We start from the raw sequence: 27,222 nt of genomic DNA, 5'->3' as shown, positions 1-27,222 counted from the left end.
AGGCAATTTGTAAATCAATGGAAATGTAACTGATGTGACACAGCAATCTGTATACGGGGTAAAAATGGGAGTTCATAACCCACTTGAATCAATCTGTGAAATATGGTATATTAAGAACTATGTAATGTTTTGAACAACCAACAATAAAATAATAAAAAATAAATAAAAAAAATAAAAAAAAATATTTCTACAATTCAGTGTTCTTCCCGTCTTTCTTTAGGAATTAATATCCAGGTTGAGAATATCTTATTGATTTTGACATATAAGCAAGCACTTAGGATGAATACCATCTTGGTGGTATTTAGTTGTAGCTACAAAAAGTGAATAAAAACACAAGACTTATTTTAAAATGAATCAGTTTAGATCCTAAATGGCCAAAGAAATTCTCTTCACTATTAGTGAAGGCATGGAAGTATAACACAATGAATTTCAAATGTCAGTATATATAGGCATCATTCAGGGATACTTGTTTAAAAAGCAAAATCCTATCCTAACCAAGTGAACTGAATTTCCTGAGAGTACAAACTCAGGATGACTTCTCAGGATACAGTTAATGGAAATATTACTAGCACAGAAGTTGGGTTACAGTCCAGCTGAAAGTCAATTAGTTGTGGAAAATGGCAAGGCATTTAATCATGAATCCATTTCTTCTTCAATAAAGCAAAGGTAATCTTTTAGGTATCTTCAAATTTCAAGGATCTCAGAAATAAAATAATATGCAGGTGTACCAACTTAAATTATTATGTGATGCTATTCCTTAGGCTTTTATAACATATGTTCAAAAAGCTATAACAGCCTGAACCATCATATTTCATTGGTAATTTCAATCAGTCAATAGGATACTGGAATCTGAGGTTACAAAACTAGGCAGCATCTGTACTTTCTGTGTGCCAGTCTGTTCTAAGCACTTGATAAATGATATTCAGTCATTGAGAGAAAAACAAGAAGACATCAAAAGGTAGTCTGAAACTACTAAAATATGTAAAAGGGAATAATGTTGAATACTAAATTGTAATTACTATTAAAACTCTGGCAATACTTAACATTAAACCATAATCATAAAATGATAAAACGATCAATGGAAAAGAACCTTACTAGGTACAAATTAATGACTCTGCCTCCTAGATTGTGAATAATTTTCAATTCAGTAAAGAAATATCAGTTGAAATTATCAAGAAATCAGCAGCACTTAACCCTTCATGTATGTTGTCTGAGAATATAAGCAAACATAAATCTTGATATTGTCTAATTCCTTTACAAACTATGATTTTAAAGCATTTATTTTCTAAAGTAAGGGCTTACAACACATGTCAAATAGGTTAAGGAAGGAGTAAGAAATTAATTAATTTGTATGATAGATATCAGCTAGACTAGAGAAAACAGTAGCTTGCTTTTTTAAATCCTTGGTAGTTCCACTCTGGACAGAGATTCACATTGCTTTTACAATAAATTATGTTAAAAGGAAGTTACAAAATGGGAAGACCCTCCCTCATAAGAATATAATGGATTATTTACATTTACTAGAAAACTGCAACAAATTCATCACTGTTCTAGTTTTTCAAGACAATAACAAAGCATAAGATACTTGTATGTGTTCTGTTTTCCATTTGAGACAGAATAAGTAGATGAAGCAATAACTGGTTAACACATAGACTAGGCATGTGCCAGACATACTGGACTAAATAATATTAAATAAAGGCCATTCCACCCTCAACTACAATCATAAGCTCAATTAACTTTTGCAAATGTAAACAGATTCTAGAAGAGTAAGGCTAAGAAGATGAACAGAGAAAAGGAAATTAAGCTCTACAGACTTTATGTCAAAAAGCTGGTTCAGAAAAGACAGAACTGGAACCCTCGCTCCAAACTTACAGTTTAGTAACTAGAAGTTTCACCACAAAAATATTTTTTAAAAAGAACAGGAATAGAAGAAATCTGCTTGCTTTCTTTTTTCATCCATGTATATACAAGTATTTTGTGGGTCAGGGACTCACATGCTACTACTGCAAGTGAGTGGCCCACTGCCTGTCCATTAAAAAAAAAAAAAAAAAAAACTAAGTAGATTTGACATTTTTAAGTGACTGGAAAAAATTCAGAAGAAAACTCTTCCATGACATTTAAACATTATAAGAACAGAGTCTCACTGCAGCATCCACAAATAAGGTTTTACTGAAGCATAGTCAGGCTCATTCATTTACATACTGTGATGGCTCCTTTTGTAAAAGCAAAGGTGACTAGTGATGATATAGACTGAATGTCCTACTTACTTTCTGCTCTTAACAAAGAAGGACTACAGACCTCTGCTCTTTTCTGACTCAATGAAAACTACATAATAAATATATGAAGAGTTTCATCAGAAAAGAGAGAAAATAAGACAATGGTAAAATTAAAGTTTGTATCCAAACTTTATCCTTCAATTCATAGCTAATAGGGAAAGTTTGGCAGAGTGATAGGGAGTGAAGCAGTGACAAGGAGTGAGGCAGATTTCACATTATTGTAACAATGCTGATGGAACAAAAAAAACTTCACCATTTAGACTTGAAAATCCTATTGGCATATGCTTTCTCCAGCTACACCAAGTGGAAGCAGACACAAAACATAAGGGAAAGATCTCTTAGCAAGAAACAAATAAGAGGATTCCAAGGCTCCTTAACATGTGTCCACCAATGACAGAGACCAGGGTAAAGAGTTAGGGAGGAATGTGCCTTGTTATGTAAGTTCTAGGTTAGAAATCAAACCCCAAATTCTCCTTCCAGCTGGGTCTGACTTTGAACTAGTCAGATGACTCTCCTAGGGTTTATCTTTTATCTGTAATGTAGCATGCTGACCTTCCAGAGGAATTCTCTCTCATCTTCTAAACTAGAGGAAAAACCAAAAGAGGAAAGGGACTGGGAGAGAAAGGACTTTAAAAGAAGAAGAATGTCTTAAGAACTTTTTAAAAGTTCCTTTGTTTTAAAAGTTGTCAGTTTTAAATCATAAAGTTTCTTCTTTAAAGTAGACAATACACACTTAGGAAAGAGCTGTCCCTCATCTGAGAGCAGTGAGCAGATAGCCAAGCATCAGATGGCGCTAGATGATACTAACCACTACATCAGGATGGAGAACTAAGAAACAGAGGCATTTGAATTTGAGGATGTGAGTTTGTTCCTTCCCATTCTGAGGGGTTTCAGTAACAAAAGACATATGTACCCATGCTGGGTGTGTTCTTTTTTTCCCAGGAGCAAAAAGCAACATTTATCTGAAAAATGCCTGCTATACAAGTAGCCACCCAGGCATTAGTCATGAATATTATCTGGAACAATTAGGGGCCAGTTAGAACAGTCAGCACCTTCCTACCACTGTACTCCAATAAAATTAGGCTTATTTATCAGGTTAACCACGTGAAAGTTTGGATAGTACAGTTCTGTTTACTTACTGGGGTAACTTTAAGAAACAAAACTCAAGTTAGCTCCCTGAAGAGCAAAAACAGCGCATTGTCAAGTCTAGCAGAGGAATACTAACTTTCCAAAGGGCAGTATAATTTAGCCCATTAACTTGGTTTACAGCTTTCTATAGGTTTTTCTTTGACCAGCATGGAATCTTAAAAGTAAAGAGTACTATTTTCCTCTAACGAATTTAAGATCTCATTTTAAAAGTTAGTAGCCTTAAACCAGAAAAAAATTATCTCAAGATTCTGAAGAAAAACATTTTTAAAAATCTAATGAATATTAAGTATAGAATTACTATATGACCTAGCAATTCCACTATTAGGTACATGAAAACATATGTCCACATAAATTTGTACATAAAATATTCACAGTGACATTTCTAATAGCCAGAAAGTGGAAACAATTCAAATACACAATAAAATGTGGTAATTCATAAAACAGACTGGCAATTAAAAAGAACTGAAATAATGATTGATGTTGCAACACGGATGAACCTTGAGAATACCACACTAAGTGAACAAAGTAAGTCACAAAAGACCACATATTGGGTAATTCTTTTATATGAAGTTCCAGAATGGGTATATCTGTAGAAACAGAAAGTGGATAAGTGACTGCCAGAAGATGATGGGAGGGAAGAGCAGCAAAGATGGGCTGCTAACGGGCATGGACTTTCTTTATGGAGTGAGGATAATATTGTCAAGTTAGAACATTAGTGGTGGCAGCTGCATAAGTCTATATTAAAAGCTACTTAACTGTGCAGTTTATTTGAATGTGCCCTTTATTTGAATGGGTGGGTTTTTATGGTATCTCAATAAAGGTGTTATGAAAAAAAAAACTAAACTTTTTTCTTTGCAAAAAAATGATAACACTTCATATTTTAGACAGCTATAAAACAAAAACCTCACTTTTGCCGCTACTGAAAGAGGAGTCAGGTTTAAGACAGGTTTACAGATTCCCCTTTTGTGGTAATTCTTATTGTCTGACCACTTTAAGCGTTATGACAAAAGTTAGTCTTGTGTTCATGGAGGAAATGTATTTCACTGTACTCTCCAAGATATTCACGTAGGCGGGCCCATCTCAAACTTTGTTTTGTGGTACACAGTTTTTATGAAAGCTTAGCTGCAACAACAACCACATTTCTATATCAGAATTAGAGAAAAAGGGGGCAGGGATACTGTTGTGCCCCTATGCCCCAAACAAAAACCACAGCCATAAATCAGACACAGGAGACCAAACTAATAAACATACACTGTGCTTATACACTTACTAATGCCACTTACCGCCTGGGTCTTTGGGCCTTGTTTCATCCTAGGTGTGGTAGCTCCATTCCCTACAGCCACCTCTTCAGACACTGAACTAGCTCTGGTCTTACTTAGAAAATCCACTTCATCTTCAGCTTTCCTGTCTGGCATTTCTGAAGAGAAAAGGAGGGTTATAAAGTGAGTGCATTTGAAAAAATTCATTCTTGGGACTTACTATTTACACAACAAGCTCCAGGTTTCATGTTTTGTTTGTTTTGCCTTAAATGGAAAAGTATTCTTTTGCTGTCAGGAGCTGGTGTCACTCTGACCCCATGCTGAGTGAGCTACTCTTATCACATGGTTGTGTGGTTTTCTCTAGCCTTTGTATGGGTTTGGAGCTAAGGCAAGAGCTGGTTCAGTGTCTACTGAATGTCCATTTCACCCATGACAAATCTGTGAGTATGGTGCTGACTTCCATGTGGAAAAGTCAATTCATAAACCGTAAGGGAACAGATTAACAGCTATAAGTAGTCCATTCTGACCATACCAAAAATATTTTTTTTTAAAATAGCCAGAGGGATTTGTACTGAGAATGAGACAAACCCTCTGGAACAAGTCTGACTTATTCTAAACCTGTACTACACACACTCCCGATCACCCTATCACTGTAATCACTAAAACGGAACTACTCCAGAAAATTACTTTTAATTTTAACTCTTTATTTTCTCCAAAACCAAAACATTTAAAAAAAAAGACTAGCAATTCATTTTATTAAGAAAAAACCTTTATACATGTGTTCTCTAGTATTATGTAGTTGTATTCTTGATGGCCACACCAACAGACTGAACAGTGATGCTTTTGTTACTTGGCCAAACAAATACAGGAAGGAAGTGATAAAAATGATGCTGGAGGTAAATCTGGGCTTCTGACACTTGTATAAAGGGAAAAAAGATTGAACAAATTTGTCTCAGTATTCTAAATGCAAACAGAACTGTCATCTCATTTTCACGTGAAAAATGTGCTGTGGTCTACATTGATCTCACGATACCACTACTCTGACAAATAAAAATGCTGCCTACAAATACCAAAAAACACAAAGCTTGTTTCTTTTGCCAAAGAATAAATTATACTAATTAATATTTTATTCTAGAAGTACATGCAACATGTCCAAAGTTCTCTTTTGATTTGGGAAGGTTAGATTCATATAAACGAACACTTATAAATCTCCTTTTTTCTGTCCTTGCCTTTATAATTATATAATCTTACTACCAACTTAAAAATGGATTAAGAAGTTTCTTTGCCCAGAGTATCAAAATCTAAGTTTTATAAACTATAGTTAAAAAAAAAAATCTCACTGAGCAATGCCTTTAGAAATACCCCTTTATCAAAATATTTCTAAGTGAGAGTAATTGGAGGAATAGGTGTTGATTTTTTTAATTTTATTTTATTCATCTGGGGATGGTATTCTTGGCACAACCTTACTTTCCTATACCCCAAAACAGAAAATATGTATCTTGGCACATAGCAACCAGTTCCAATGGTAAACAGTGATTACAGAGATGTGAGGGGTGTTGGTAGCTCTGTGGGACTGGCATGGTTCAGTCATACACCACCAACTTCCTAAGCACTGCAATCAATGCTTTTGATGGGTGAGAGATCACATCCCCTTTATTCTATCTGGCTCTTTCCAAATCGGCAGCTAAACCTATGTTTCCTCTCTGGTAAAACTACATAGTTAAATTTACAAGTGAAATGTAAATTTCCTAAGAAATACCCTTTGGCTCTGAGATCAGACTCAGGTGCTTTTTCTTAGGGTAATGTGACCAGGGACTTTTCCCAGCCTAATTTCTGAAGAAGGTACCGATTTCTTTATCACTGGATACTTTTCCCTATAGTTTGAGATCATGAGAACAGTAAACCTATGAAGACACCTTTTGGAAACAGGACAAGTAATTCACATACATAAAATACACCAACCCCAAGACCACATACACTGTTGAAATTTCCTATTTTCTTTCCTTTTTAATTTCCTTTTATTTATTTATTAAATTTTGATTTGTGCTTTCTTCCTTCTTAAAGAGTTTACAATCTTAAAACACTTCCTAGTGTATTCACTACACTTATCTACTATTAAAGTTTGAAATTCTCCATTTTCACCTTTTCTCATAGAGCACTACAGACACAAACCCCACATAGTACAAAGTTGCTTGGGTTAAATTCTGACCATGGAGTCAGAAGAAGAAATAATTCCACCCATATGGCCAAGGACACAGCACCCAAATTAAATGAACATAGCCAGGCATCAACTTACAGCCACTCCCATTCTTCTGAAATGCCAACTTGCCAGGGGCCCCAAAATAGACTTGTTGTTGTGCCTTATTTAAAACAGTAGAGACCTTCTCATTTAAATTCTGAGACAGCGATCAACAGATTTCTATCACTAATAATTTAAAGCATTAATAAATCTAAAAACCTTTAGTCACCAAAAATTCTACTTCAGATTACTTAAATCCCCCAGCTGGGACAGGGCGGAGGGTGCAAAATGGCTAAAAGCTCTTTACCAGGGAAATTAACTACTGTGTTTAAATTGCACTTCTTCTTAAGCAACTGTTTTTGTTGCTCCATTTCTCACCACACCACACCCCACACTCCTAACACGTACTATACTATAAAAGCTTGTCAAAATTTAAAAAGGGGAAAAAACAGAATCAAAACAATCAAATAATAAGGATAAACAAGCTATCTCTTACCTACAAAAGCACAGGGGCAGGCATGGAGATAGGTCTTCTGTCTATCAACGGTAGCAGATGGTAGTATAAGAATGTGCATCCAACTGACCTTTAAAAACTTCAGAAGTCAAGTCCAAGACAGACTCCAGTTTCAGCTTCAGTCTCAACCCCCAATAAGAAGTTTTATTCAGATAGTTTATTTCCACTGAGCAACAGTGGTTTCTCTTTGCTGTCTCTGGACGTGGTTACCCATAGATGGAACGGGCTGCTGTATGAGCAATCTGCTCAGTGCAGCTGCTTCACCAAGATAAGCAGACACAAGGTCTGCCTGGTGACAGCAGCTCAGCAGACTGGGCTTGGGCGGAAATCCTGCATCCTATCCTCTGCGCTGTGCAGGGTCCTGAATTCTCAGACTCTGCTCAGAAGTAATAAGCAATGGAACTGGAGTTTTTCCCCTCAGGCAGGAAAAGGAGGGAGTCTCCTCAGTCAAACCACTGACCTCATACCACCATTTTGGGTGCTGGGTTTAAAATGATACTTATTTATAACTGTTCATAAAACTACTCTGACTCTAAATTTTCTCAGAATACAGACAGAATGATAAAGAGGAAGAGTTTCAGGCTTGTAAATAGAACACATCCTTTACAGCACTGTTTTCTATGGTTCCAAAGAAAAGAACTAGGCCGTGTGAATAAAAACATCTGCTAAATTCCTTCATCTTTTACAGTACTTGTGATCTAGGCACCATCTTCCAGTTTGGAAAGTTGCAACTGCTCCAGTGTGACAGAGCATTTACAGGCTTAAGCAATCAAGCTGTGAGTCTATAATACAGGAAGCAAAATCTGTCCAACCCCAAGACGACGTGCGTCTCTTGATGGTGGTGTCTATTCACTTGGCAATCTACTCAATGAGCAAGAAAGACCTTCAAACAACAAAGACACCTGTATTTTACAGCATGTCCCAGAGACTCTAAAGGAAATCTGCTTCTTGAAATATTAATTTTGTATTTTGCTTTGCTTACCTGTTGCCAGCTTGGGCTGACCAATCTCTGGCTCCTCCCTTCCAGCAAAACATCCTGCAGGGTTCCCAGTCAGCTGTTCTGTCCTAGGGCCCAGATCAGGACCAGATGGTGATAACTGACTGATTTTCCCCTCAGGAATCAGCACTCCTGAGGCTTTGACTCCTTCAATGACAGCTTCCACTATACGGCAGGCAGTCGCCTCTAGCAAGTCTGCTCCCTCAGGCACATGTGCAGCTTCAACAGAGACCATTCCATCACTCCTTTCCCTGCCTGGAGCCAAGATTTGTGTGACTTCTCTCATGCCAGTGGGAGCCTTGTCATCGAGAGTTGAGAGCCCTGTCTGTGTGGGGAGCTCCTTAGCAATAAGCTGCAGTGCTCCATCATCCATTTGTGACTCTTTGGAGTCACCCATAGAATAGCCGTGGTCTGCTCTCTCCTGCTTCCCTGTCTTCCAATCAGGAGGTACCATCCCCGGGTTTGCAGCTCCCTGTAGTCCAGTCATACCTTTGTTTGGTAAATCTCCTGGCAAACTCTGGATCACATTCATCTGGCTCAATAAAACTTCTGAAACTGGGATGTTTTGGATGTTGGGTGATCTATCCTTTCTTCTGGGCCCAGCAGTATCTCGGAGAGCATTAACCATTGCAACATCCACCATCACATTTCCACTCAACTCATGAACACTGGTTTTTCCCTCAGATTCAGTATTATCAACTCCCACATCCAGAGTAAAAGGTGGATTGCAGTCAAGAGCCTCAGGTTCATCTGGTAGCAAACCAGATAACAGAGGTGAGCTGTTCTGTTCTGCATTCAAGGCTTCCTGCCCTGAGTCTGTAGCCAGATTTGCTCCTGGTGGCACCAGGCTCTGTGCAGCCCCACCTTCAGTCAGCAGGGAGACTTGTGGGGCCACTTCCTTGTTATGTTTAGTTTCTGTCTTAAGACAAGCAGAGGGTGTGCCCAGTGAACTGCTGGGCTGAAGTGCTTTGTCTTCAGCACAGGCCACCAACGTAGGTTTTTCACAGAATTCTGGAGTCTCTTGTCCGGGAGGTAGTGTTCTCTGCTCTTCCTGAAATGTTCCTGAAGAAAGCATGTCTCCCTTAATGGAGGAACAAGGCACTGCTTTGTCCTTGTCATCTTGTCTCTGCACTATAGAGCTTTCTGGAACCACCAGATTTTTGCCTTCTTGAAAGAAAACTGAATCAGAAGTCAAAGTGGCCTTACCCACACTCAGTATAGAAGAGTTAGTCAGAACTTCAGGAGCTGATGAGGGGCCAGGACCTTCAAGCTCCCCATCATGTCTTCCAGGGCTGGTATTCCCCATGCTTAGCTGAAGCTCCACAGCAACCGAGGGCAAGGACAGGCCTACTGCCCTGTCTCCTGGCAACTGTTCATCAGGATCATTCAAATCTCCTCCAGCCAGGCCATCTCTACAAGCTGAAGCCCTGTGTAGTTCAGGAGTTGCTGTTCCCTTTTCTTTCTGGGAGGGGACAAGAGAAAGTGCGTCATCTTTGGTTACTGATTCACTGCCTGGACTGGCTGCCAGAGAGAAAGTGCTGTCAGATGGCACCGCCTGGTCTGGAACCAGTTCTTTCTCAGTTTTAGGCACAATTGGATACAGAGGTGAAACTACCTCAAGAACATTTGTTAAAAGCGTATCTAGTTTTGAATCTTTTCCCTGACCTTTTTTATTCAAAACTTTGAGAGGATACAAATCTACACATTCTGAAGTGATTGTATTCACTTGTTGGTCTTCAAGGCAGATGGCAGTAGATGGGTCTTGTGTATTTGGTTGCCCTTTCATGGTGTTTTCAGGTTGGCTAACCAAGTCACTGCAATGTTTTGCAATCAATTCACCACTAGAAGTCACTGTGTTCTGTTGACATCCCGAGTCAGAGCAGAGTTTATTATCTCCAGTGGCACAATAAGCCAGTAATTTTCTGTTTTGGCTTTGAGTATGAGATGAATTCATTTCTGATCCCTGGTTTGGCATTACATCTTTTTCTATCTCAGAAAAGATTAAATCCAAAGGTAACACTGCTTCACATCTGTCTGCTAAGGAAGTGCTAGGCTCTAATTCATCTAAAATCTTGTTATTTGTAGCAGTTGGGATTATCAGAGAATTCTGATCTAGAGCATCAGCACTTTCCTCACAACTTCCAGAAGTTTCAGTTTCTGCTGTTTTTTCAATGGGGGTTTCTCCAAGACTAAATCCCAATGAAGACTCAGCAGGTCTGTCACTACTCGGGGCACTTGTGGCAAAGACACAGTTTGGAACACTGATTTTATCCACAGGCTCACTTATGACTGGTACATCAGCGGCTCCAGTTGTGCTGATATTCGACTTCTCAAATCTTTCCTGTGTACTTTCTACTGCTTGAGGCATATTATTCTGGGTGGCAGCAGCTATGTTCATGAGGCTATGTTCCACTTCCCCTGCACCTTGTGAGGCACTGCTTTCTGCTGTTGAACTGTCTGCTAGTTCACCCCCTGAGAAATGCTGGGCTGTGCCTAACTCTGTGACCACATCTCCCTGCAGCACACTGCCTCCAATGCTCAAAGACTCCTCATCTGTGCCCATTCTACAAGACTTTGTTCCAGTTTCTTCATTTTGGTTTCCACAGGTTCGCAGGCCAGCTGTGCCCTTTACTCTACAGTCAGGCATGCTCTGAATGCAGCTGCCTTGATTGGTCATAGTTCCAGAGTCCATAATAGGTGCTGGCTTCACCTCTTCCCCTTTTCTCGCCACGCCTTTATTTTTTTTACTGTAAGATCCCTCTGTCTTCTCTTCCTCAACTACACTTGAAAAATCACAGGAATTCTCAATCGGTCCAAAAGGGCTCCCGTGGCAGCACACAGTGCTCATAGTCTCTTTAGGAGGAGGAGAAAGCTGCTGGCTATTGGAGGACTCAGGTAGACAGAGAAGGAACTGGCCATCTGTCTCTGGGGCACTGGGCACACTGGAAAGATCCTGTGCTGTCATCATTAAGGGCGTAAGATTGTCCATCTGCTTGAGGTTTGTTTTCTAGGAGGAAATCAAAGATAACTTTTTTAAAAAGCTGTTCGAGAGAAGATGTCACTGATACTTATAAGCCCAACTCTACTGAACATAACTCCCTGCCCTCTTGGCCCTTCCAAGGTCACATGATACGGTGATCTAAGCAAATACAAATTAATTATCTCTCTCTTTTTTTAATATCTTTTTTTTTTTTTTATGTTGTGCTGAGGATCGAACCCAGGGCCTCCCACGTGCTAGGCAAGAGCTCTACCGCTGAGCCACAACCCCAGCCCTAATTATCTCTCATTTCTATTATTTTCCTCTCAACTGGGGTGTTAAAAATGACTTAGGAAATACTCACTGATTCTTTTCTATATAGAAAATTATGCTAGAAAGTAGATTAAAACTAAGGCTCAAAAATCTTATTTTTAAAAAGCACTGTGAGCCAAGAAGAAATACAACCTACCAACAAACATGGAAAAATATTCACCATCTCTAGCAATTAGAGAAATGCAAATCAAAACTACTCTAAGATTTCATCTCACTCCAGTCAGAATGGAAATTATTAAGAATACAATCAACAGTAAGTGTTAGTGAGGATATAGGGGGAAAGGTACACTCATATATTGCTGGTGGGACTGCAAATTGGTGCACCACTATAGAAAGCAGTATGGAGATGCCTCAGAAAAACTTGGAATGAAACCACCATTTGACCCAGTTATCCCATTCATTGGCATATAACCAAAGAACTTTAAATTAGCATACTTCAGTGACACAGCCACATCAATGTAGCAGCTCAATTCATAATAGCTAAGCTATGGAACCAACATAGATGACCTTCATCAGATGAATGGATAAAGAATATGTGATATGGAATATTACACAGCCTTAAAGAAGAATGAAATTATGGCATTTGCAGGTAAATGGATGGAGCTGGAGAATATCATGCTAAGTGAAATAAGCCAAACCCAAAAAAAGCAAAGGGCAAATGTTTTCTCTCATAAGCAGATACTGATCCACAATTGGTGGCGGGGGTGGGGTGGGGGGTGGGGGGTGTTTAAGAAAAGAATGAAGGAACTTTGGATTGGGCAGAGGGGAGTGAGGGAGGAAAAGGGAGGGGTATGAGGGTGGGACAGATGGTGGAAAGAGACAGACATTATTACCCTATATACACGCATGACTATACTACTGGCCTGACTCTGCATTAGTACATGTATAGCCAGAGGAATGAGAATTTGTGTTCCATTTGTGTACAGTGTGTCAAAATGCATTCTACTGTTATATATAACTAATTAGAATAAAAGAGTTTTAAAAAGCACTGTGAGCACCTTCAAAGGATGCTTTTTAATATATTCATTAAAGGGGAAGTGTCTACTTTAATCCTGTCTCATATATTCAAGTATAAATAAATCCTAACCAGTTTCATAAACTGTTTTTATCCACAACACAAGATGCAATCAGATGCCTATGTATCCTAAACACTCACTGATGAGTTACAAAGAATCCTTTAATCTCCCAAAGAAGCCCAACCAATCTAGTTTAACTTTTTTACATATTGGTTCATAATTTCAAGAGCAGTGACATGACTGAGGATATAGCTCAGGGGAAGAACGACTGCCTAGCATGCATGGGGCCCTGGGTTCAAATTCCAGGAGAAAACAAAAAAGTGGCATGGTAGGTATTCTTTGACATTTTGATGTCAATACTGACTTACATGAGAACATATAGCACTAATGTCTAACTTAACTACTCTCAGAGGGTACTAGGACTTGAGATATTACAAGTAATCTCAAAAATATTTTTTGCAACTTTAAAGTATTTTTTTTACTCTGTAAGCAATAGAACCCACAGGGGAATGGTTAAGATAATCATGGTTCATCAACCTGATGGAAGGAATACTATGCAATTATATAAATGTTAACTATGAAGACCATAGTATAAGCAGAAAATAATATTTATAATACAATGTGGGGAAAAAATTATATACTTAATCTGTTATTATTATGTAAAACTCCCATGTGTATATAGACCTGTCTTAGGAAAAAATGGAGGGGAAAAAAATTACACAGGAGTCTTTAGTAAATTTATATCCTGACTTCAGCAATTGTTATAGGAATACTATTTGCATGATACATTAAAATTATTTTAAAATATGTGATTTGTTATTATTTGTTATTATTCAAACAACTACAATGATCTCATGCATACCTATCTGTCCTCTCAATCATCTAGTCATTCAGTAAATATGCTGCACACTATATCATGAGACTCTTCCTAATTCCTGAGTCTACTGTAAAAATTTACATATAAAAGAGTAAAATGTGTCATCCTCATTAAAGTATCTCTATTAGAGAACACCACAAAAGGAAAAACAAAAGGATTTTTCACTAAAAGCTTGCAGGCTACACTTAAAGAGTATTCAAAATTAACTTGATACCATTCATACTGAAAGCAACAGTTTCCTAAAAACTATGAAAGCAGGTCACAACATTTAATGAACATTACAAAACAGAGATCTGCAGAAATAAGTAATGTTACCTGAAGAATTTTGGAAGCTCCTAATACATGCATTCTCCACAGTTTTAACTGCTCATATTTTCTGCCAACCATACCTTTCTGGTAGCTTTGACATCTATTAATTGCTATTTTCAAGTGGACAATCATTCACCTAGTAAGAAGAGTTCTAAGGGGGGGGGGACTGATTTTCTAGTAGTCTCTTCAAAGGAAAATAAAATTACTGCTTTGCAACAAACAATTCAAAAAGACAGAGGCAGGCACATTATACAACCCTACTATGGAATCTTTTGGCCTGCTGGTCTCAGAAATGATGTCTGCTCTCAAAGAAGCCTCTGCCATTGAACTGAACCTAAATGACCTTAAATGAAATTATTAACAAACTGTATCCAAATCCAATCAGCTCTGAAATAAACAACATGGAAAATTAAACTTAGCCTTTCAGATGTTGTGGTCAAGAGAAATGTACCCATATGACGTCTATACTACTCATAATAAATGCTACCAGGGAGTCTGTAATGTTTTTATGTCTGGTAACAACTTTATCTTGAAGGACTGAATGGATTATAAAATTTTAAATTTTTTTTGGTGATCTTTTTAACCATGTAACTATCAATTTAAATATAGCAACACTATAATCACTCACTAAAACAGCTGGGAAAAGGCTTCATTGATGAGCAAACTGGGTTCTTGTTCTTTAGCAACAATCTCAGAAACTGTTTTCGCTCATTCCGTTCTATAAAATTAAACCAAACACAGACAAATTTCCTTTTATGCCAGGAAAATTTAGTTCTAGTTGTTGCTTACTTCTACATCTACAATGTGTGTTTATAAATCTGGCAAAAGTCAATTTAAAACACTCAGCCCCCTACTGCTACAACCCTAATGCTAATTCTGTATCTTAAGTGATATCATCTAATACCACGAATGCTGCTTTACAGGTTTCATGGCCTTGGTGGAGGCATTTTATGTTTTAACAGTAAGCTTCACTGGGATAGGCAGGGACACACACAGGAGCATACATAAACCTGCAAATGAAAACCTTCTTCCTTACCATCAGTTGCTGTTGGATGTTCATAAGTTTAAAAATATGTCCAGAGCAAGTGTCTCCAGGAAACAGAGGTTCATGATGTGATTCAGACTCAGAGGTCAATGTATAGATGTCCAATTCTCGATGATGCCTCACAGAACAATCTCCACAAGGGATTTCATAGGATAAACTGCTCCAGGAATCTGGCTCTCTAGCATTCTCCCTGCAAGCAAGTAAACTCTGGTTAATATATAAACACAATCTCCCAGGTGTAGGTTTAACCCAGCAAATATCACATCATATTTCTAACCTGACTGCTATTAAGGCTCTATAGCAAAATTTTGGTTTATATAGCTCACCAATAATACAGGAATACAACTAATTTCTCTATCCTCCTCATAAGAGGTTACAAATTGGGCAAATGGAAACCACAGGATTCCTCCCTAAAGACATTCTTTTGATTAAGATAAAGAGAAGTTTAGGATCTTAAAATAGTTAATATTATGCTAACAACCAAATAATAAGAATGTGTTAAGAAAGATGGCTTTAGCCTGGTTTCCAATAGTAGCAAGATTAATTAAAAATTGCTCTTTAATAGATTATACCTTACACTAATTACAGATTATGTGGGAAGAAATACCCAGTTGCTACAACCCCTTTAATGGTAATTTAACGTTTGTAATAAGTGGAGGAAACACCCTCAAACTTCTTGAAGTCAATTCCACAGAGAAAACTATAAAATGCCTTATACTATCCTTATTAATATAATTATAAGATTCTGTTTTGAATCATTAATTTATTTTTAATTTAAAGAAGAAACAGGGCTGGGGTGTAGCTCATTGGTAGATTGCTTGCCTAGTATGTATAAGGCCCTGGGTTCAATTCACAGGACCACTAAAAATAAACAATAAACAAAAAACTGTGCTGAATTCATTTCATTACAAACATATATACAAATAAAATTGACAAGGGTACAGGCATATAACAAAGCATTTCTGGCACAGCCCTCAAAGCATGAAGTCTCTATATAGTTCCACTATTAAAAGTCAGTTGTTTGGATCAAGGTAAGTGAATTTGTTTTGTAAGGGCCACAGTACCTCTAATTCTACCCTTGCTTCGATAAGACACACTCATAATGCTTGCATGAAACACAAACCAAAATGTCTATTGTGTTTTTCACAGCAGATGAAGGAATTTCAGGGCACAAGATAAACCAGCAATGAAAGCAGACAACGGTACACCATACAACCTCATATTCCCAATTACAGTATTTTGGCACACATTTCAAGTGTTAAGCAGCCTTTTCAGTGCTCAACAGAAGTATAAAAATTTCTAAAGTTCTGATCCTTGGTGTCACTGTCCATTCTTGTTAGTTTGATATAAGGTGTAATGACAGAGTTGGAGATTTCTGAATTCAAACTTCAGGGCTGTTATTTCCTAGCTACATGATGTTATACAAGTCTCTTAATTTCTTTGGGCCTTCATTACATAATGCACACGAAGGGATTTTCAAGAATTAGAATACAAAGAACTATATCTTTACTATTTGGCATGGAGAAATAAAAAAATGATGTTGCCTATTACTCCTCCTGCTTTCATTCACTTAAAAATAGTTCCTAGTATGCCTTCCTTCCTTGTTCATCTTGTTTTCTGTATTTATCAGAAAATCCTGTTTCTTCTTAAAGCTTTAAAAATACTGAAAACAGTTCTCAAACATCATTCTGAGTAGACACCTAGTAGCTCAAATATTAGGTACAACAATAAGATTATGCTATTAATCCTTCCCTCCTTATCTGAAATGTTCTTTATTTTTTCTTTTAACACCGGTGTTTTTGGGTTCCTCATATTATATTTCACCTAAGCAAACAGTACGTTGGTAAAGTACCTTAAGAGATTATGGGGGAAGAGAAAGGTTATATTTGATATCAATGTCATGTTTTGAAATGAAAGTAACTAAAAAAATCAAGACAGAGACACAAGTAATTCAATTATCTCTCCAGAAACTTTTTTACCTCATAAATCATATCTGTCATTAATAACTCAACTTGAGAACAAATGAAATTTTAAAAGTGTGGTGGATAAGTTAGACCCTTAAAAGTTCAATGGAGTGGCTCAAAAAAAAAAAATCAGTTACACCAAATGAGAAAGAGACAATTTCTCTGAAAAACAACTCAGCTTGAGAATTGAGTTAATTCTTAAATTGTTCCATTTCTATTCTTTAAACCTTGGGAAGTCCCTGTCTCTGACCACAAGTTATTTACATTCTACCTCTCCCATCCTGTCCTTCCAGAGGAAGGTGCTTTGGTTGTCACGTTACCTCCAGGTACTAACTTTTCAATCTCTCATTTCGTTGTCCCTATGGACTGTTGTTGCTCCTCAGTTCCTCTAAAGACCTGTCACTGCAATTATTTTCTCACTGGCTTCCATAAATGTCTGTTACTACTGACATTCATCCAAACCCATCTTATCCTACAGGTCTCAGTAAATCCACTATTAATTTATTCAGCAAGTATTTATTTGCCAGGCACTATTCAAGGTGCTGGTGAAACAAAACCAAAATCCCTCTTCTGTTGAGAGCTTATATATTCAACAAGGGATAAAAGGGCAATCAAGACAAGTAAGTCACCTAGAAGATAAGCAAGTATTATAGAGAAAAGCACAGCAGGGATGAATCTTGCAATTTGAAACATGGTAACATTTAAATAAATATATCTCCTGCTCTGAATTAAACCTGTATAAAAACCTTTACTAAGTCCACTAAAAAAAAAAAAAAGCTGGCAAAGCTCTATTCATAAGAATGTTAGCAGCAACTTTAGGTATTGTAGCATTAAAAACTGAAAACACTGGAGGAGGAGCCCAGCCTCCCGCCTGCACGGTAGGCAGACCACGCGGCCCAGAGAGGGGACACTGCCACCCGCCTGTGCGGTAGACAGACCACCCCAACTGGAGAAGGGGCCCAGCTGCCCACCTGCGCGCTAGACAGACCACCCCAACTGGAAGAGGGGCCTAGCTGCCGCCTGCATGGTAGGCAGACTATGCGACCCGGAGAAGGGGCCCAGCAGCCCGCCTGCATGGTAGACAGACCACCCCAACTGGAGGAGGAGCCCAGGCTCCCACCTGCACAGTAGGCAGACCACACGGCCCGGAGAGGGGGCACAGCCACCCACCTGCGCGTAGACTGACCACACCAACTGGAGTAGGGGCCCAGCCGCCCGCCTGAGCAGTAGGCAGACCACCGCAACTGGAGGAGGGGCCCAGCCACCCACCTACACGGTAGGCAGACCACACAACCAGGAGAAGGGGCCCAGCCGCCCGTCAGTGTGGTAAGCAGACCACCCCAACTGGAGGAGAAGCCCAGCTGCCACCTGTGTGGTCACCTGACCGAGATCTGGACAAACATAAGGTCTCCCCAACAGCCCACCCCCCACCTTATCAAACACCTTATGAGAAAAACTGATGGAACTCATCTTGGAAAATCCAACCAACCCTTAAAACCTATTAACAGGTAGGCGAGGCTACCAGCTCGGTTCTGCAGGGGATCAGGCACCTGGTTTACATCTCAGAGAATAAGAATAGAGAGGCCACAGGTGGAAGCTCAAGTCCTCTCACACTGACTGCCAATACCACCCTGAACGCAGAGACTCAAGCTAGGAATAGACAACGCCACCTACTGGAAGAAAAGAAAACAGAGTTCTGAGAGACTTTTTTTCTTTCTTTTTTCTTTTTGTCTCTTCTCTCTCTCTTTTGATCCATGCATCCAGTCTCCTCTACCCTTCCCCCTCTGGTCCTCACAACCTCAGCATATGTGAAACCAAGAAGTGTGCATGGAAAAGGTCTTTAACATCTGAATCACCAGAATAATATAATATAGAGGAATTGCATATGCCCCACCTCCCTCCCCCCCTTTTATTTCTTTCTTTCTTCTCTTTTTTCTTTTTTCCCGCTCTTTTCTCTTTCTTTCCTTGATATTTGTTTTTCTCCTTCTTACTCCCTCTATCCCACTTGCAACCCCCTAAATTTTACTATTCATAAGTAGGGTAATCTTATAAATACAGATAGGAGTTTGAATCTATACATTCTTCCATAAATTACCCATCTATTGGTTAGAGCTATCCAAAGTTACTACGTTAGATTAACCCCATACGCTCACTCCTTTCCCCCTAAACATAACATCCTACACCTGAAATTCAGTTTTCTTCATGCTACCAGAGACGGTGTGCCTTTCATGAAACTAATGACTATATTTGTAAATGATAATCGAAACCAACATTTGAAGACATAGAATCTAGCTATAAATGTAGTAATAAGGAATACGTGTGCTTAGATGATATACTATTGACATTGGGAACTGTTAACATTGCCTTTCTCCACAAAAGGGAGACTCTGGAACTATACAAGAGCAATATAAATATATAGGGGGAAAATCAATAACACAATAGTTTCACAAAGCAGAAAGAAACGTGAGCAGTATAAAAAGACAAGGAAAGAAAGGACCACAAGCAATGCAGGTCAACTCAACTTTAGAAGAGGTAATAGCTGAAGCAGATGCAATGTCAGATAAAGAATTCAGGATATACATGCTTCAGATGATCTGGAATCTCAAGGAAGACATTAGACAGCAAAATCAAGACAATGAAAGATCACTTTGGCAATGAATTACATAAACAGATCCAAGAAGGAAAAGATCAACTATACAGGGAGATAGAGGTTATAAAAAAAAAACAAACAGAAATCCTGGAAATGCAGGAAGCAATAAACAAAATTAAAAACTCAAATGAGAGTATTGCCAGCAGAGTAGAATACTTAGAAGATAGAACATCAGACAATGAAGACAAAGTATTTCAACTTGAAAAGAACATAGACAGCTCAGCGAGACTGCTAAGAGACCATGAGCAGAACATCCAAGAAATATGGGATAATATAAAGAGACCAAACTTAAGAGTCATTGGGATACAGGAAGGTATAGAGGTCCAACCAAAGGAATGAGCAATCTGTTCAATGAAATAATACGAGAAAACTTCCCAGACTTGAAGAATGAAACAGAATTCCAAATCCTAGAAGCCTACAGGATGCCGAATGTGCAAAATCATAAGAGATCCACACCTAGACACATTATAATGAAGATGCCCAACATACAGAATAAGGAGAGAATTTTAAAAGCTACAAGAGAAAGGAAGCAGATTACATTTAGGGGTAAACCAATCAGGATAACAGCTGATCTTTCAACACAGACTCTGAAAGCTAAAAGATCCTAGAACAACATATTTCAAACGCTAAAAGAACATGGGCTCCAACCAAGAATCATGTATCCAGCGAAATTAAGCTTCAGGATGGAAGATAAATTAAAACCTTCCATGAGAAACAAAAGTTAAAAGAATTTGCAGCTAAAAAAAACAGCTCTTCAAAACATCCTTGGCAAAACATTTCAGAAAGAGGAAATAAAAAATAACAATGAAAACCAACAGCGGGAGGTAGTACAGTAAAGGAAAAAAATAATCAAAGAGGAAAAACAAATCATGTTACATAACATAAATAAACAAATATGGCTGGAAGTACAAACCATATCTCAATAGTAACCCTAAATGTTTAATGGCTTAAACTCACCAATCAAGAGACACAGGCTAGTAGAATGGATCAAAAAAAAAAAAAAAAAAAAAAGATCCAACAATATGCTGCCTACAGGAGACGCATTTGATAGGAAAAGACAGACATAGACTGAAGGTGAAAGGTTGGGAAAAATCATATCACTCATATGGACCTCGGAAGCAAGCAGGAGTGTCCATACCATATCAAATAAAATAGACTTCAAGCCAAAATTAATCAAAAGGGATTAAGAAGGACACTACATACTGCTCAAGGGAACCATACACCAGCAAGACATAACACTCATAAATATATATGTCCCAAACAATGGTGCAGCTATGTTCATCAAACAAACTCTTCTCAAGTTCAATAGTCAAATAAACCACAATACAATAATTATGGGAGACTTCAACACACCTCTCTCACCTCTGGACAGATCTTCCAAACAAAAGTTGAATAAAGAAACTATAGAACTCAATAATACAATTAATAACCTAGACTTAATTGACATATATAGAATATACCACCCAACATCAAGCAGTTACACTTTTCTCTCAGCAGCACATGGATCCGTCTCAAAAATAGACCATATATTATGTCACAGGGCAACTCTTAGAAATTGGAGTAGAGATAATACCATGCATTCTACCTGATCATAATGGAATGAAACTGGAAATCAACAATAAAAGAAGGAAAGAAAATCCTATATCACTTGGAGAATGAACAATATGTTACTGAATGATCAATGGGTTACAGAAGACATCAAGGAGGAAATTAAAAAATTCTTAGAGATAAATGAAAACACAAACACAACATATCGGAATCTATGGGACACAATGAAAGCAGTTCTAAGAGGAAAATTCATTGCATGGAGTTCATTCCTTAAAAAAAGAAAAAACCCAACAAATAAATGATCTCACACTTAATCTCAAAATCCTAGAAAAAGAAGAGCAAAACAACCGCAAACGTAGTAGAAGGCAAGAAATAATTAAAATCACAGTGGAAATCAATGAAATTGAAACAAAAGAAACAATTGAAAAAATTGACAAAACTAAAACCTGGTTCTTTGAAAAAATAAATAAGATCGACAGACCCTTAGCCATGCTAACGAAGAGAAGAAGAGAGAGAACTCAAATTACTAGCATACGGGATGAAAAAGGCAATATCACAACAGACACTACAGAAATACAGAAGATAATTAGAAATTCTTTTGAATCCTTATACTCCAATAAAATAGAAGATAGTGAAGTCACCGATAAATTTTTTAAGTCATATGATCTGCTGAGATTGAGTCAGGAAGATATACACAACCTAAATAGAACAATATCAATTGAGGAAATAGAAGAAGCCATCAAAAGACTACCAACTAAGAAAAGCCCAGGACCGGAAGGGCATACAGCAGAGTTTTACAAAACCTTTAAAGAAGACATAATACCAATACTTTTGAAGCTACTTCAGGAAATAGAAAAAGAGGGAGAACTTCCAAATTCATTCTACGAGGCCAACATCACCCTGATTCCGAAACCAGACAAAGACACTTCAAAGTAAGAAAACTACAGACCAATATCTCTAATGAACCTAGATGCAAAAATCCTCAATAAAATTCTGGCAAATCGGATACAGAAACATATCAAAAAGATCGTACATCATGATCAAGTAGGATTCATCCCTGGGATGCAAGGCTGGTTCAATATACGGAAATCAATAGACTTAAAGATAAGAACCATAAGATCATCTCGGTAGATGCAGAAAAAGCATTCGACAAAGTACAGCATCCCTTTATGTTCAAAACATTAGAAAAAACTAAGGATAACAGGAACATACCTCAATATTGTAAAAGCTATCTATGCTAAGCCTCAGGCTAGCATCATTCTGAACGGAGAAAAATTGAAGGCATTCCCTCTAAAATCTGGAACAAGACAGGGATGCCCTCTCTCACCACTTCTGTTCAACATAGTTCTCGAAACACGGGCCAGAGCAACTAGACGAAAGAAATTAAAGGCATAAAGATAGGAAAAGAAGACCTTAAATTATCACTATTTGCAGATGACATGATCCTATACCTAGAAGACCCAAAAGGTTCTACCAAGAAACTTCTAGAGCTAGTAAATGAATTCAGCAAAGTGGCAGGATATAAAATCAACACGCATAAATCAAAGGCATTCCTGTATATCAGTGACAAATCCTCTCAAATGGTAATGAGAAAAACCACCCCATTCACAATATCCTCAAAAAAAAAAATAAAATAAAATACTTGGGAATCAACCTAACAAAAGAGGTGAAAGAACTATACAACGAAAACTACAGAACCCTAAAGAGAGAAATAGAAGAAGACCTTAGAAGGCGGAAAGATATACCTTGTTCATGGATAGGCAGAACATACATCATTAAAATGGCGATATTATCAAAAGTACTCTATAGGTTTAATGCAATGCCAATAAAAATCCCAACGGCATTCCTAACAGAAATAGAAAAAGCAATCATGAAATTCATCTGGAAAAATAAAAGACCCAGAATAGCAAAAGCAGTTCTAAACAGGAAGAGTGAAACTGGCAGTATAGTGATACCAGATTTTAAACTATACTACAGAACAATAGTAACAAACACAGCATGGTACTGGTACCAAAACAAGGCCAATGGTACAGAAGAGAGGACACAGAGACCAATCCACAAAATTACAACTACCTTATATTAGACAAAGGTGCCAAAAGCATGCAATGGAGAAAGGATACCATCTTTAACAAATGGTGCTGGGAGAACTGGAAATCCATACGCAACAAAATAAATCTGAATCCCTTTCTCTCGCCATGCAGAAAAGTTAACTCGAAATGGATCAAAGAGCTTGATATCAAAATATCTGCATCTGATAGAAAGAAAAAGTTGGCTCCAATCTACATATTGTGGGGTCGGGCTCCAAATTCCTTAATAGGACACCCATAGCACAGAGTTAAAAACAAGAATCAACAAATGGGACTTACTTAAACTAAAAAGGTTTTTCTCAGCAAGAGAAACAATAAGAGTGGTAAATAGGGAGCCTATATCCTGGGAACAAATTTTTACTCCTCACACTTCAGATAGAGCCCTAATATCCAGAGTATACAAAGAACTCAAAAAATTAAACAATAAGATAACAAATAACCCAATCAACAAATGGGCCAAGGACCTAAACAGACACTTCTCAGAGGAGGACATACAATCAATCAACAAGTACATGAAAAAATGCTCACCATCTCTAGCAGTCAGGGAAATGCAAATCAAAACCACCCTAAGATACCATCTCACTCCAGTAAGATTGGCAGCCACTATGAAGTCAAAAAACAACAAGTGCTGGCGAGGATGTGGAGAAAGGGGTACACTTGTACATTGCTGGTGGGACTGCAAATTGGTGCGGCCAATTTGGAAAGCAGTTTGGAGATTCCTTGGAAAGCTGGGAATGGAACCACCATTTGACCCACCTATTCCCCTTCTCGGACTATTCCCTAAAGACCTTAAAAGAGCGTACTATAGGGATACTGCTACATCGATGTTCATAGCAGCACAATTCACAATAGCTAGACTGTGGAACCAACCTAGATGCCCTTCATTAGATGAATGGATTAAAAAATGTGGCATTTATACACAATGGAGTATTACGCAGCACTAAAAAATGACAAAATCATGGAATTTGCAGGGAAATGGATGGCATTATAGCAGATTATGCTAAGTGAAGCTAGCCAATCCCTAAAAAACAAATGCCAAATGTCTTCTTTGATATAAGGAGAGCAACTAAGAACAGAGCAGGGTGGAAGAGCATGAGAAGAAGATTAACATTAAACAGGGGCGAGAGGTGGGAGGGAAAGGGAGAGAGAAGGAAAACAGCATGGAAATGGAAGGAGACCTTCATTGTTACACAAAATTACATATAAAAGGAAGTGAGGGGAAAGGGAAAAAAAGGGATAGAAATTAATTACAGTAGATGGGGTAGAGAGAGAAGATGGGAGGGGAGGGGAGGGGGGGATAGTAGAGGATAGGAAAGGTAGCAGCATACAACAGACACTAGTATGGCAGTATGTAAAAACGTGGATGTGTAACCGATGTGATTCTGCAATCTGTATATGGGGTAAAAATGGGAGTTCATAACCCACTTGAATCAAAGTATGAAATATGTCAAGAGCTATGTAATGTTTTGAACAACTAATAATAAAAATAAAAATAACAAAAATAAAAAAAACTGAAAACAGCCTGTCAGTAACTAGAAACTGGCAAATTAAAGAACAGATGTATAGATTATTACAAAAATAACTGGAAAATAACTGAAATTATAGTTTAGTGACCTTTTTCAACTCTATAATGTTCAAAGAAATAAGGAAAATTAAAAGGTTAAGAAATGTAGCAAAAGCTTAGTAAAATTCACACATAATAATCGTGTAAGGGTTGTTGGGTTATAGGTTCTTCTTCTACCTCAAGATGTCAATGTTTTTACTATTATTTTTAAAGTTCCTATTCAGATCTCACTGCTGTTCAGTAACGCTTTCACTCACCTGTAAATCGATCCATTCCCCTGTCCCTGCAAAAGGGTTACACTTTCTTTAATTTTCACAAATGCCAAACATTAATCACATCTAACTTCATTCTTAGCAAGATTCTCAGGTCCATCTAACAAGAACTAAGATAATCATATTTAAAAAAAAATTAAAAAAAGCTTTTAGCCATCCTAACTTCTTTTTAGATAGGGGTTTTGCTTTATTTCTTCCTGCCTTCCTGAAGTCTCTGCTTCAGGAACCATCTGGCTGTCCTTAGTTTTCCACCCACTGTGGGCTTGTTCCTTCCCCACACCAGCAGCAGACAAAGCATCCCTGAGAGGAAAGGGAATTCTGCTGAGGGTAGAAGCAGCAGCAATCTGAGTAACTCTATAGACCAGGTGTTCTCACCTAAGGAATTTGACAAAGTGAGGGACATCTCTGATTGTTAACACTTGGAGGAGGAGGTGGTTTTCTACAGCAAAGAATTGTCAGGCCCAAACTGTCATTGGTGCTGAGATTGAGGAACCCTGCCCTAACACCATTGAACTACTCTGTCCTGTCCCTCCTCTTCCCCTCCCTTCAAGAGGCCGCTCACCACATCTACCTCCTAACACTTTCAGACTTCGCAACTTGATGCTTACTCAATCCCACCACTATTAAAACTTCTTTGTCACAGACCTGACGCCAAGTAAATCTCAAAAATCCAGTGTCCTTTCTTTATCCCCATCATCCTTGATTTTCACAGAATTTTAAAATATTGATCTAAGCCTTCTTTTGAAATGTATTTCTCATGTGGCATCCACAAGACACTATCTGTTCATCCACTATTGTCCCTGGCTCTTCTTCCTCTCACACAGATGTGAATATGTCATCTCTGAACTCAGTCTTCTTCTTTCACTCATCCTTTGTCACAGACCCAGTTCACCTCCCAAATTTCGGTCTAGCCTCAAAGTCTGAGTTTTGCCTCACATGCCAACTACTTGATGAATGTCTTTACCAAGATGTCTAGGGGGCACTCTCAAATTTCAAACCTCAATTTTATATTGCCCCATCCATTCCAAAAACTATCAAATCCAAACCTACTTCCTTTAATGAAGCCACTGCTATCCCTAACAATATTATTTCTCTTGTTCAAAATGTTTTGTAGATTGCATGTTTACAACGCTTCTCCCATGCAGTCGCTTATTTCTGTTCCTATAAGTACTGCTCTGCTCAAACCTTTGCTGCATTACCTGGACTCTTGCTACTACTCTTGTTTACAAGCCAGCTGCCCTAGAATCTCTACCAGCCTTCAAATCTACTACATATTTTTTTTTATAATAATAGTGAAGTCATTCTCTTGCTCAGAAGTTTCCTCTATGAAGGAAAACAACTATTTTTATTTGTTCTTTTTGCACCGGGAGAACAACATGTATTCTGTTGGCCCATATCACCAAGGCTTTCTCTTTAATCTTAACCATTCTACTGTATGGATATATAAATCAAACAGAAAAATTCATGACCAAGGCCACATAGCTCATAATGGTACTCTCACAGGCCATGCTACATCAACAGTTCTTCTACCTAGCCACAGACAGTCTCCACCTTATAGACTGGTGTTGTTTTCCAGCCACAACTCATCTTCTTATAAGCCACTGTGGAGCCAAACTGTCCACAATCCACCCATCTTTCAATCTGGTTTTCTGATCTCTCTTTCCATTTATCTCTACTGACTCAAGATCTTTGTGCCCCTGGGAATATACAAGGTCCTTATTGTATCACTCTATTAACGCTTTTTAAAACTAACCTCTTTAACAGTAATTATATACTCCTGTCATATTCTTCTCACTGGAATACAAGTTCTTTCGGGTTGGAATGACATCTAATAGAGTTACAATTAACTGAGGGTTTAAGATGTAAAGTCTGTACATAACACAAAAAGTCTGAAATTTCTCTTTATCACTCTTTTGGACTAACAAATTAAATTCAGGCCTAACATTTAAAAAACTACACATCTCTAAACCACAGAATCATAACACAGAGCCAGACTTACAAACAGAAGAGGAATGAGGGAACAGAGATTGATGACGTATTACAAATCGACTTTCCAACACAGAAAATCAGTGCTCTGCTTACTATCTGCCCTCCTTCCCCAAAACCACATCCACACAGTTTGTCTTTACCCCTCATAAGTTATGAT

The 27,222-nt window shown here is 38.0% G+C and overlaps 1 protein-coding gene across 11 annotated transcripts in view; it reads right to left on the bottom strand.

Annotated features, from left to right (window-relative positions):
- The window catches only part of AKAP13 (A-kinase anchoring protein 13), a 351,990-nt gene that overhangs the window by 167,542 nt on the left and 157,226 nt on the right, over positions 1–27,222 (bottom strand). For all 11 annotated transcript variants that reach the window (XM_081292573.1, XM_081292574.1, XM_081292576.1 and 8 more), the window contains exons 6-8: positions 14,983–15,181; positions 8,420–11,441; positions 4,709–4,842 (exon numbers count right to left, since the gene is read on the bottom strand). In XM_081292573.1, coding sequence (XP_081148699.1) covers positions 4,709–4,842; positions 8,420–11,441; positions 14,983–15,181 — 3,355 coding nt within the window. The remainder of the gene's footprint in view (positions 1–4,708; positions 4,843–8,419; positions 11,442–14,982; positions 15,182–27,222) is intronic.

Source organism: Spermophilus citellus, assembly GCF_964194105.1.
Source record: "Spermophilus citellus genome assembly, chromosome: 4".
Taxonomy (NCBI): domain Eukaryota; kingdom Metazoa; phylum Chordata; class Mammalia; order Rodentia; family Sciuridae; genus Spermophilus; species Spermophilus citellus.
Note: the sequence above shows the minus strand (reverse complement) of the source record. Positions and strands in the feature narration are given on the sequence as shown.